Here is a 13,850-nt window from a genome sequence, read left to right on the forward strand (position 1 = left end):
CTTGGATGCTAAGGATGAGGGCCATGTTATAAAAACATAAAAATATTAGAGGAAGGGAATATCACTTTGATAAATATTGCCAGGATATATACCATTCAATAATGTGTGTTTTAGTTTTTAATAAATAGAATAGGAAATTAGGAATTGTTTTTAATACTAAATGTTGGTGTGTATTGTAACTTGTAATTGTATGGATGTGTGATCACCAGTGAAATTAAATAGCAAAGGATAGCCAGATTGATATTACATCGCATATTCAGCTGGAGGCTGAGGTTAATATAAGGGGAGAACGAAGTGGAACGCATGTGACCCGCATAAGGAGTCTAATGATGACGTAATATGCGGTGGACGCGGCCTAATGAGGGGAGTGGCAGAAGCGTACCATGTGACCGGATTGACGGGACTTAGTGCCCGGACTCCCGCTGTGAGTATTGACATGCGCAGGACGGTGGAACGCACGCCGAGGAGTTCGGCAGATCAGGTAGCTATAGGATGCAACGATTCCGCTGGTGTTAACACACATCCATGCAAGTTTGTAATAGTATGTATTTGTTTTTTTGGTATGTTCTAGATGTGGGTCTTTAACGGCACGAAAAGCGGCCGAAGTCAACAGACATAGAAAAAAAGATATGATGTACCATAAGAATCCATAACATGTAAAAACCATAAATAAATGGAGCCACACCATTGATATGGATATTTGGAGTTATTCAGAGTATCTATGTATCCCTAGAGGAACGATAAAGGTGGATTGATGTAAATTGGAAGTGGTGTATTGACTCCTATATGGACATGTTTACGAAGGAACTAAATTGATACAACTGTACCTGCAGATTGAATTGAATAAAATAAACTGTGGAAACTTGGAATTGAAAACGTAGTGAGTGCACTTGCTTTGGGAGATATTGGAGGTCGCTATATGGGACTATTAATGATGCACCCTACATGTTGAAAAGGAGAGTGCATCTATGCAGTGGAGGATATATATATATATATATATATATATATATATATACATACACATACTAGGGTCTCAATCTCTGCTGATAAGGTACCTGTCCACGCTGCTACAGCGCTATAAACCCATGCCGACACAATCGCCGGTCTGAGTAGTGTACCAGAATGTGCACGCTATCTGCAGGATCCCTGAGGATAGCGGTTACGTCAGGGCTACCTTTTGGGCAAACGTGGCACCCTAGGAAAAGATTCCCATCGTATCCTGGCCCTAGTAGGGAAAGGATACTCCCTGAGAATTCTTTGTGGGAAACTGCAGTCTCTTGTCTGGAGATTCCCGCTCTTTTTTATCATGATAGGAGGGAAATTTACCTCAGCTTTCTTCCCCTTAAACATGTGTACCCTTGTGTCAGGGACAGATGAGTCATCAGTGATATGCAAATCATCTTTTATTACAATAATCATATATTGAATACTTTTCTGCCATTTTGGCTGTAACTTTGCATTATCGTAGTCGACACTGGAGTCAGACTCCGTGTCGATATCAGTGTCTATTATTTTGGATAGTGATCATTGAGAGACTCTGAAGGTCTCTGCGACATAGGGACAGACATGGGTAGATTCCCTTTCTGTTCTCTAATCTTTTGTGCAATAAATTCACCTTAGCACTTAATTACACATATCCAAACAGGTGTCGGCGTTGTCGACGGAGACACCCTCACACACACATTTGCTCCATCTCCTCCTTAGGGGAGCCTTTTACCTCAGACATGTCGACACACACGTACCGACACACCACACACTCAGGGAATGCTCATCTGAAGACAATTCCCCCATAAGGCCCTTTGGAGAGACAGAGAGAGAGTATGCCAGCACACACCCCAGCGCTATTAATCCAGGAATAACACAGTAACTTAATGTTAACCCAGTAGCTGCTGTTTATATTGATTTTTGCGCCTAATTATGTGCCCCCCCCCCCCCCCTTTCTTTTTACCCTCTTCTACCGTGTAACTGCAGGGGAGAGGCTGGGGAGCTTCCTCTCAGCGGTGCTGTGGAGAAAAAACATGGCGCTGGTGAGTGCTGAGGAAGAAGCCCCGCCCCCTCGACGGCGGGCTTCTGTCCCGCATTAATGTACAATTTTTGGCGGGGGCTCATACATATATACAGTGCCCAACTGTATATATGCAAACTTTTGCCAAAGAGGTATCTAATTGCTGCCCAGGGCGCCCCCCCTGCGCCCTGCACCCTTACAGTGACCGGAGTATGTGGGTGTAGTGTGGGAGCAATGGGGCAGAAGACTCCAGTCTTCACTGAGGTAGCGCACAGCACTGCAGCAGTGCGCTACCTCAGTGAAGACTGGAGTCTTCTGCCGCCGATTTCGAAGTCTTCTTGCTTCTTTCACCCGGCTTCTGTCTTCCGGCTCTGCGAGGGGGACGGCGGCGCGGCTCTGGGATCGGACGACCAGGGTGAGATCCTGTGTACGATCCCTCTGGAGCGAATCGTGTCCAGTAGCCTAAGAAGCAGGACCTATCTGCAGAGAGTAGGGCTGCTTCTCTCCCCTCAGTCCCACGATGCAGGGAGTCTGTTGCCAGCAGAGCTCCCTGAAAATAAAAAAAAACTAACAAAATACTTTCTTACAGCAAGCTCAGGAGAGCTCACTGACCAGCACCCAGCTCGTCCGGGTACAGATTCAAACTGGGGGAGGGACATAGAGGGAGGAGCCAGAGCACACCAGAATCTAAATTCTTTTTTAAAGTGCCCATATCTCCTGCGGAGCCCGTCTATTCCCCATGGTCCTTACGGAGTCCCCAGCATCCACTAGGACGTTAGAGAGAAAAAATTTAACAATTTAATCCAGGAAATATCATATAGCTCTTATTATCATTCATATTAATGTTACTTCAACATATGAACAAATCAGTAAGTACAATTATTCACCAATAAAGAACACATTAAATTATCCAGATAATTCTTGTTAGGATAACTAATATCATTTTTATCTTATTCCTCAGATTACCACCTATTCATTGACAATCGAGGCATATAGGTTTATTTTGTATTCTCTCTGTAACTTCGTCAGTTTAACTTCATACTGTACATTTCTCCAACTGGGTCCACAGGATAACATTGGGATATGATGACGCGACAGTGGATTTGCACCAATCGGTCAAAGCTTTCGGCCTCCCAGCATGCAAAGGACCCATCCATATATCCTCGCCTCCTGGCTCAGGCAAATCAGTTTTTTGTTTGGTGCAGCAGGAGTCGGACCATGGTCAATGGGCTGCTGGTTTTTAGCAGCCATAAACTTTTTTTTTTAATGTTATTTTTATAGTCTTACTATTTTTTGAGCGATCTTGTCTAAAAAGCGTCTTATACGTACCTTAGAAAGAGTCGCTCCAACAACCCGCCGGGTCGTGACAACGCTTATCCACGTGTACAGTGCTGTTTCGGCAGGCGTCTGTGTAGGATGTACCAGAAAGTCCAGCAGACGTTGCCAGGCTGTGGCCGGAGCACAGGGAGAAGGTAAAGCATTGGTTCCGCTTAGAGGGGGAAAACGGACACAGCTGCACTGTTTTGGGAGGAGACTACCAAACAGTCGCTGACGCAGCTGCCACCTAGGGTGCACCAGCGCTAGGCCCTAGGGATCATAGGCTCCAGGGGTAGTATGAGACCGCGATCCCTAGGGTTGATGTCAGCAGTGGGGAGTCAGATGCTCCCTTGGTCGTCCCTCCCCCCAGTTCATGAGCAGTTCCCTCTGAGTTTCCCACCATGAATGGAGTTCCCGCTTCCACCTGAGACGCTGTGTATCTAAAAGGACCCAGTAGCAGCATAGGTGGCTGTGTCACTGGTGCATCAGTGTTCACTTGGGTGTCTGTGTTCACTGTAGGTTCATGGGGCGAGTGTGCATCTGGATCCACTCAGCGTTCGCTAACATATTAATCGATCCTGGAAGCGGGGTGAAGTCTCCCTGTATCCTACTCTCCTGAGCCGGGCAATACAGCACTAAGTCTCTATCTACCTTTGAGTACGAATAGTTGGAGAAGTGCTTGATGCATACAAGTTTGTAAACTATTGCTGCTGTTTTCTTTTGCTGTGCGAATGAATACGGTTATAACTCCTATATAAGGTAATGCAGTAATATGTTTCTCCTACATACCTGAAATGTATTTGTAGTTGATTATGTGCTCATATTGCTTATTATACTAATGTATAACCTGTGATTGATTGCTAGTGTAATTGCTAACTTTACTATAATTCTGTCAGTTTTTCTGTATATTCTGATCCTCAATGCTGGTGCAAAGCAGGTTAGGGTCGGATAGTGTGTCACTTTAACAAATTTTAAAGTGATTACAGTCACAAATTATATAGTAACACTGTAAAGGTGTGTGATTTATTTATTTATCATGTTTAAGAGCGGCAAGGGTGAGGAAAATACACTTTCCACAGCAGCACCAACACTCATTTCATGTTTGTCTTGCAAAGCTGGGTTAACTTCTCAGGATCTGATTCAAAATGGATTATGTGCAAATTTTTTGAGCTTTCACCGAAGACTTTTAAATAATCCAAGGCAGGCACAGGTTCACGTTGAACCTCCATGGGCTACTTTTGCACGGACATTATCCAGTATAGCTGTCGGATAATGCCAGCTCAGATACCAGGGATAGGTTACCCTGTTAACCCTTACATGCACCATTCCACCTGGGGTTTATTTCATTCAGCAGAGGAAGCGGCAGCCTCTCAACAAAAGCAGGCTGAAAGGCTGGTGGTAAGTAAATCACATAGAGGTGAAACAACAGTCTACACCTGTTTCAGATGAGGACTTGTCAGAGGATGAGGACTCATTACACGCCGGGTCTGCATACGAAGACAAGGAGGAAGGACTCATCTCAGTAGACATACCTGAGCTGATTAGTGCAATGAAAGCCATTCTTTCCTTAGAGGCGGCGGCAGAGCCTGTGTTAACATTTAAGGCATGTGTGTTTAAATGTCCTAAAACAGCTAGGATTGAGTTTCTTGGGTCAGAACAGCGGACGGAAATTATGCAAGAGGCTTGGGTTACGCCCAGTAAGAAGTTTAGAATTCCAAAGGAAATGGAATTCCAGTTATCCTCTTCCGGCTGGGCACTGTTTAAAAAGTGAGGTGGCTCCCAAAGTAGATACGCATGTCATTCGACTGGTGCGAAAATCTACATTACCTCTGCCATCAACATTGTTAAATGATGTCACGGACAGGAGAATTGAAGACTTTCTTAAAACCATTTTTTCCTTGTCTGGGGCAATCATAAGACCAGCTATGGCTTCAGCCTGGATTGCAAAGGCAGTGGCAGCCTGGGCTGATGCACTGGAGGAGGATCTTTCAATGGCATCTAAAAAGCAAAAATCTCATATTGCACATATCAAACAGGCAGCGATGTTTATGGAAAAAGCAGCCTTGAATATGGGTACTGTTGCCTCTCAGGCATCAGCTTCAGCAGTAGCAGCTCGCAGAGCGGGTTGGCTACGTACATGGAAAGCTGGATCAGAATCCAAAAAAGTTCTGGAGTCGTTGCCTTTTACTGGAGATATTCCTTTTGGTAAAGAACTAAACAGTATTGAGGAGTCAGAAACAGACTCCAAGAAAGTGAAGTTTCCTTCCACACACAAATTCAAACCTAGATTTTCAGCTTTTTGGCCCTTTCGGAATCAAAGAAAAGCGAAAGGAAAGGATGATGGCAAACAGTCCCAATCCAACAAGTCTGGTAAGACTAAAAAGCATTGGGCTACCAGAAGACCAGCTTCTAAATCAGAAGATAAGCTATCAGCCTGAAAGTGCAGGCCTCCACCTGGGGGACAGACTTCTTCAGTTTGCACAGATCTGGCAGCAGTGTACTCTAGATGCCTGGGTGCAAGAAGCGGTATATCACGGTTATGCATTTGCTTTCAAAGAACACCCTCCTCAAAGGTTTTTTTGTACCAGCCCGTTTTCAGTGGAAATGAAGGCCAGGGCTTTGCAAGAGGCAGTTCAGAAGTTGCTTCAATCAGGAGTGATAATTCCAGTTCCTCGTGCACACAGAGTACAAGGTTTTTATTCCAACCTGTTTCTAGTCCCGAAGCCAAATGGGTCGTTCCGGCCCACACTCAATCTCAAAGCGCTGAACAAGTACATTTGTGTGCCTAGGTCTCATATGGAGACTTTACGTTCCATTATTTTGGCCATGGAGCCAGAGGATTTTATGGTACCCCTGGATATCCAGGATGCTTACCTACATGTTCCTATAGCACTGTCCCATCAGCGCTATCTCAGGTTTGCTATCCTCCAGCATCATTTTCGGTTTCAGGACCTACCTTTTAGACTGGCCACAGCTCCCAGAGTATTCACCAAAATTATGGTGGTAATGGCATCTTATCTCTGTCAGCAGGGGATAAGGATTTTTCCATACCTCGACGATTTATTAATCCTGGCAGAGTCTCAGGAATTGCTTCAGTGGCATCTGCAACAGAAAATAGCTGGTTTACAGACACATGGTTGGCTCATAAATTGGGCAAAGTCGTCCCTGGTTCAGTCACAACGGATGACTCATTTGGGTGTAGGGCTGGATTCAGGTCTTCAGAGAGTATTTCTTCCTCTGAACAAAATATCCAAGATTCAGTCAAGGATTCAGGAGCTGCTACACATTCAAAGGACATTTATTCACACCGCAATGCGTGTGATTGGGTTGATGGTGTCGACATTCGACATGGTGGAGTATGCTCAGTTCCATTCGAGGCCTCTGCAACGTCTGATCCTTTCCAAATGGAATGGTTGTCATCAGACAATAAAAACACAGACTATGGTCCTTCCTCTGGAAGTAAGGAGGTAACTAGCCTGGTGGCTACAGACATCCCATCTGGACAAAGGGAGACCCTTTTGGATATCAGATTGGGAAATTCTGACAATGGATGCCAGTTTTCACGGCTGGGGAGCAGTGTCAGGAAGGAGTTGCTTCCAGGGGCAGTGGACCAAGGAAGAAAGTTGCCTGCCAGTAAATATATTGGAACTTCAGGCCATATATATGGCACTTATTAAAGGCAAAGGACATCCTCAGGGGAAACCAGTCCAAATCTGCTCGGACAATGCAACGGAAGTAGCGTACCTCAACCATCAGGGAGGAACTCGCAGCCAGAATGTAATAAAGGAGGTAAGTCACACATTAAAGTGGACAGAACTTCTTCTTCCAGCCTTTTCCGCAGTGTTCATTTCTGAAATGGGAAGCAGATTTTCTCAGTCGACACGCCATTCATGCAAATGAATGGGATTTACACCCAGAGGTCTTCCAAATTCTGGTAGACAAATGAGGGTTACTGGAGATAGATCTCATGGCGTCACGTCAGAACAACAAAGTCTTCACATTCGGGTCAAGAACAAAGTATCCCAGAGCGATCTTTCTGGATGCCCTGTCAGTGAGGTGGGACTTTCATCTAGCCTATGTGTTTCCACCAACCTCCCTGTTACCCAGGGTAATGCAAAAGGTAAAACAAGGAAAGGGCGCCGTGATACTAATAGCTCCGGCTTGGCCCAGAAGACATTGGTGCACAGATCTGCAGAGGTTGTCGATGGATGCTCCATTCCTACTCCCTCAACGTCCAGATCTACTGTCTCAGGGTCTTTGCTACCACAAGCACCTGGATCAACTGTCTTTAACGGCGTGGCTCTTGAGACATCCATCCTGAAAGCAAGAGGATTCTCACAACAGGTAATTCAAACTATGCTCAGAGCAAGGAAACCTTCCCCAGCTCGCATTTATCACCGAATATGGCAAACCTATATTCAGTGGTGCAGTGAACGGAAATTTGAGCTTAGGGCGTTCAGAGTTTCCAGAATCCTGGCATTCCTTCAGGCAGGAATGGACAAAGGTCTACGAGGGGCTTCCTTGAGAGTGCAAGTGTCAGCATTAACTGTATGGTTCCAAAAGAAAATTTCTAACCTACAGGATCTGCACACTTTTTTCCAGGGAATGCCGCACTTCAACCTCCTTTTGTTCCTCCTACAGTGCCTTGGGACTTAAGTTTAGTTATAAAGGCTCTTCAAGTTGCCCCATTTGAACCACTGAAACGAGTGGATCTTAAATGGTTGAAAGCTAAAGTTCTCTTTCCACTGGCTATTGCTTCAGCTAGAAGAGTTTCAGATGTAGGGGCACTGTCATGTTGCCCTCCTTTTTATCCAGATAGAGCGGTTCTCAGAACCAAATCTGGGTATCTTCCTAAGGTGGTGTCGAAATTCCACCTTAATGAAGAAATTGTAGTCCCGGCCTTCTAGGGGCCAGACCTTTCTGCGGGAGATGCATCGTTGGACGTAGTCTGTGCTTTAAGGATCTACGTGGATCGTACCAGTGCCATCAGAAAAACAGACACTCTCTTCGTTCTCTACGGATTTCACAAGAGTAGATGGCCTGCTGACAAGCAGACACTGGTAAGATGGCTTCGTATTACAATTTCAGAAGCACACTCTCAAGCTGATCTCCCTGTTCCGGCTAATGTCTCTGCTCACTCTACTCGTAAGGTAGGTCCGTCATGGGCAGCACAATGTGGTGCTTCTGTAAAACAGATATGTAAGGCAGCCACATGGTCTTCCTTTAACACATTCATTAGACATTATACCTTTGATACCTTTGCCTCTCAGGACGCTGAATTCGGGCAAAGGATTCTACTGTCCACTCAGTAGCGTCCCCACAACTAAAACCGCTTTGGGACATCCCAATGTTATCCTGTGGATAGCCTGTGGACCCTTCCGGAGAAATATTTACATGGATCCCACCCTGACACACCTGATTTGAGGATCCTTTCACTCACTAACCTCTTCCTTCTTGTACGGAAGGGTGTGCATGTGTGTTCTTTTCGCCTGATTAGGGTTCTCTATGATGCTGCTGCCTTGAGCTTTGGGAAAACAACTGATTTGCCTGAGCCAGGAGGTGGGGATATAGGGACGGGTACGTTGCATGCTGGGAGGCTGAAAGCTTTGACCGATTGGTGCAAATCCGCTGTCACGTCATCATATCCCAATGTTATCCTGTAGACTTAGGAGAAATAACGTTATCAACGGTAAGTTTTACCATAATGAATATTTCAATGGGATTACCTACGTAATCCCACCAGGCGGGATGCTGACTCTCAGTATATCGACAGCGGCATCCCGCCCCCGCAGAATGCCGGCAGCGGGGCAAGCTGTACGAGTTCCCTTGTGGGCTCGGACAACCACGAGTGGAAATAGCCCCTGTGCTCCGTGGAGGGATGGGGGCAGGAAGGGCAGCTGTTGGGGAAAATGGGGGTGTCACTCCCCGTTTTCTGGGAGTGGCGATGCCAAGGACTACCTTGGCCTCAGAAGCCACACTGCGATGGCAAGGCTGAGAAAGCTTGCCATAGCAGATGAATATTGTGACCGGTGGTTGCAATGTTCATCTGAGATGTGATTGCATCGCAAATGCAGGGAGGAGGTGGTAAGCACCTCCTCCTGCATTACCATTGCTAAGGACTGCAATTGCAAAGCTGCGAGCAGCTTGCATTTGCAATCCTTGGTGAAATAGGCCATGTATGTGCTAATAAATTGGACTTATAATTATATCACTCATACTACTTACATAGTTTCCGAATACCCCACAAAGTGACTTGTAAGGCAGTGCACAATAATACAAAGGTATTATTTACAAGGTAGACCAAACTCTTTAGGGACTTTTAGGCAGAAGTGAGGCTACACTGGCAGTCCAATGGGCAGAACTTATTTTGTTAGTACAAGAAAAAGGACCTATAGGGGGAGTGTGGAGTTTCTTATAGCAGTAACTGTTTTTCTTCCAACTTTTTTTTAGCCTGAATGTCCCAGTACTTAAGTGTTATGTGTTAATATATGGCTCCTACCAGTAAGGGCTGCTGATGTATTTGATCCCGCCGAAAGCTGTTTGATTTTGTCCTGAGCGTTAAAGAGGGTAATTTCCTGAAAACTTGTCCTTTCTGTAGTGTCACCGAGCCCCAGCTGTCCTTCACTGTTCCATCCAGAGGAGTAAACCTTTCCTCGTTCTGTAAGAAATAACACACCACAAACTCAAATTCTCAGTAGGCCGCTCTGTTACTAAACTGCACAGGGCCTTCTGCTCATCATCACATGGTGCAGCAATCTCTAGACCATGCATCCTGGGATGTTGTAGAACTACACATCCCAGGATGCACGGTCACAGTTTTGGCATTCCCTAACAGTAATACTGTAAGAGGGCATGATGGGATGTGCAGTTTCACATTGTTGGAGAGCTGCATGTTGAGCACCCCTGCTCTAGACTGAGCTGTGAGATTCATCACCCATTACATTTGTTTGGACGGGATGCAGTAAATATTCCGGCTGTCGGACCTGGCGTTCAGGAGACTGACAATGTTAAATTCCTTTGTCGTATAAACAACCCTTAATGAAGTCTAAGAACACAGTACGCTGATTACTTAAGAAGTACCGTAAGGGTACACTAGTTGCGCAACGATCGCTCAGCCGTAGGCGAGACGCTCAAGCGTCACGTTCGCTCACGGCCCAGAGATCACAGGACAGCACGTTATTGGTTATGACTAGAGTAATGATTCGCTATGGCGTAGCATACGCTCGAGACCACGAGGAGGTCACCAGCGGCGCAGACGCTCACAACGCTATACCTTTATGACTAAACCTTTTATCAATGAAATACACAGAATACCTTAATGTGAATACAGGGTGTAAGTGCAACCTTGTGTAACCTGACTAACTACAAAGCTGCTTGAGCGTCACCGACGCTCAAGTGAACACAACACTATGAGAAAATACACAGATACCTGTTTAGGGTCCAAAGCCTATTAACTGTATTATATCTAATATACTTGCAAAAAGAATCACAGTACAAATGATACACTACAATATAACAGAGACTTCCTAACCAAATAACTATACAAGAAGTATACTACAATACTATGCTGATCTAATACTATACAATACTAATCAATGGGAGATACGAGAGAAAGAGAAGAGAGAGAGAGAGAGAGACGGAGAGAGAGAGAGAGAGAGAGATTGGCTCACAGTAAGACAATATGATTACGGAGAGAAACTTACGCACAAGGGTAAACGATCGCATGCGCCTGGACATCCAGCACCCGATTTTCAGCAATGAGAACCGTTGAAGAGTGAGAGCTGGATGTGGTCGGCCTGCCTATTTATGCCCCACACACAATGCAATCTCATAGTCCCTACAATCCCATTGTCCATTGGACGTCGGAATACGGCCCTGTATCATAACAAAAGGTCATAGGTTGATTCATACAGGTGGGCTGTGACGATTTCAAACAGCTCAGGTGGGTGGGAAACTAGGTTTCCCGCCGCATACCTGAGTATGAGTAAATAGTAGAAATGGACATAAACTTCTTATGTCCATAACTATTCGCACGAGCGATTAATACGCTCCAAACCAACACCGGAATATTGCTAATTAAATACTCTTCCGATGGGTACCAAACACTGCTGTATGACTCTTGTCAGACCCTTCGTACAATACAAAGAGGAATTCCTCCATTCCGGGACTTTCTATATTAACCAAACTTTCAGAAACTATCAAAGGGATCATGATCTATAAACTACATTAATTGTGAAAATATGTAACGAATGAGTCGCACGCTACGACTACATAAACTCTACCGTAAATACGCATACCGTGCGCCCGCGGGTGCACGCTATTGCGGGTATGCGCCTTCACGGGAGAGCGTACGCATGCGCAGCGCGGACCAGTGTGCGGTGCAAATATGGCAACGTGCATAGAGACATTTTTCTGACTTTGACAGTCCACCCTTTGGCAGTCAATACTAACTGCCACCTCCTGAAAACATTTCAAAAGGAGAAAAATATATGTCAGGGGTTAATTCATTTCCATGGTTGGGTGAGGGAGGAGAGAGGAGTAGATGTGAAGAGGGTATGACCTAGTGAGAAAGCAGAAGCATGTGTGTATGAGTCCATGTTTGGAGGGTCATGTATCATCGTGCCGTACGTGTGGTAAATCAAGCTTCGAGGTATTGCGAAGTATACATTTGAATTCCTTCTTATCCCGTGGTACAGGTCTGTGGATGGGCTGTCAAACTTTACCGAGCTCATTTCGGCTTTCAGTTGTAACAAAATGGGGATGCACATTTTAGTTGATGATACATGAATGGGGGAGGTATGTGGTTGCTGATATCTGTGCCTGTATTCCCTATCGACTATGTGTGTCATTACCTGAGGGTTGTAGAGATGAAGATAAAGAACACTTATGGAAAATGCAATGATATTCTATGTCAGGGAAATGTACATCTGTCGTTGAAGTTGTGTTCGGTATCTGTTGAGAGTCGTCTTCTTTGCGCTGTATTGCTCCTTGGGCATGAGCAAATAGCTTTGTCAGTGCCATCAGATTTACAAAAAATGTTGGGCTAGCGTGAGTTTAAAATACTAGGGAAACTGGGGATCCATGGCAAAGTTCATCAAGTGTCCATATCATAGGTTGTCAAAACTTCATCTTTGGTGCTTGTCTGTTGTCTGTATAGCGTCTCGTCAACTTCCTCGTCCAAGGGGGTCTTTGTATCTTGGAGAAAAGCAGAAAAACAGGTGAAAGAAACGGACCGTATAATCGCATTTTCATCACATTCTGGTTTCTATCATTGGGTCATAAATCAAATCCAGGTTAATTACAGTTTCCTCGCTCCTCAAGCTCATCACTTTTGTACTTTGTTTGCACCTCATTAAAGCCTGCCCGCATCTAAATATCAATCCAATCGATATAACGACACCCAAGATACATAGTAGAAACTTTCCAACATCCATTATGACTCCTTGAGCCCAGTCTCCCAAACCGGAGAACCAATTTCGCGGGTTCAACCATGACACCCAACCAGTCAGCTCATTACCTACAGCAGCAAGGGTGAGATTGTGTTTTCGACGAAATTCCCACTTCAATTGGAGAATATCGTCCATCTTTTGGTCTATGACCTCTACCGGATCCTCGGTGCTATTTGTGATATACGTGCAACACTTTATGCCGTACTGTGTTGCCAATGTAACACAATATCCGCCTGTTACTGCTGTAAGATAATTAAGAACCATCCTATGCTGAACTAGTTCTGTTTTATAAGCTTGAAGTTCTCTTCCAGTGTATCTAAACGTGTCATCATACATTTCAGTGATATTATCTAACAAATTGGCGAGTGCGGAAATGTATCTATAATTCATCACTCCTCGAGCGGTGCGAGTGAAATCTAACGCTACCAGAACCTGAATCCCGGTGGATTCATGGATAAGATCAGAGGCCGGATGCTCTAACCTTTCTGACAGTTGTCTTTTAACTCGGTGCTCGTAATGAGTGTGAGTATAAGGAGCTTGGGCACCACGGTGTATGTCCTTCATTTTGTCATGTGTAACAGTCATCACTTCAGGCAATACCTTTCCAATATAACACAATCCTTCAGAGTTTGGGGCAAGCCACTTGTACGCCTTTCTCCCGCATATGAAATATGCATCATCGGGGAGAACATATGGGACGGAGAAGGACATTACCATGTTACAAACCTTCCAGGTGAAATCTCCTGACCCTAATTCTTCCATCTGTTTAAGGCACGTATCAGTTTGTACGATATGTGCACAGTATCCTGGTGATACTTCTCCAACTCTAGTAATTCTATTTCCTAAGGTGTATCTATACCGGAAAGATTTTCCTCTACTGGCTATGTGGCGTACAAGCTCTGTATCTGTAGGCATTCTATCTGCTCTGTGTGAAAAGGTCATGGTAAGGTTGCTCCATGACACTTCCCAATTTCCCGGCTTACGGGGATTGGAGATATTAAAACATAAGAGGGACCTATCCACATGGTATTGGTGGAGCTTCAAACTAGGAGGGCTGGAGATGTTAAACCTCCGGTCCA

At 45.0% G+C, this 13,850-nt stretch overlaps 1 protein-coding gene across 2 annotated transcripts in view; it reads right to left on the reverse strand.

Moving 5' to 3' along the window:
- RPGR (retinitis pigmentosa GTPase regulator) overlaps window positions 1-13,850 on the reverse strand; it is a 309,545-nt gene that overhangs the window by 222,506 nt on the left and 73,189 nt on the right. For both annotated transcript variants that reach the window (XM_063955571.1, XM_063955570.1), the window contains exon 5: window positions 9,822-9,980. In XM_063955571.1, the coding sequence (XP_063811641.1) occupies window positions 9,822-9,980 (159 nt within the window). The remainder of the gene's footprint in view (window positions 1-9,821; window positions 9,981-13,850) is intronic.

Source organism: Pseudophryne corroboree, chromosome 2 (assembly GCF_028390025.1).
Source record: "Pseudophryne corroboree isolate aPseCor3 chromosome 2, aPseCor3.hap2, whole genome shotgun sequence".
In the NCBI taxonomy this organism is placed as follows: Eukaryota; Metazoa; Chordata; class Amphibia; order Anura; family Myobatrachidae; genus Pseudophryne; species Pseudophryne corroboree.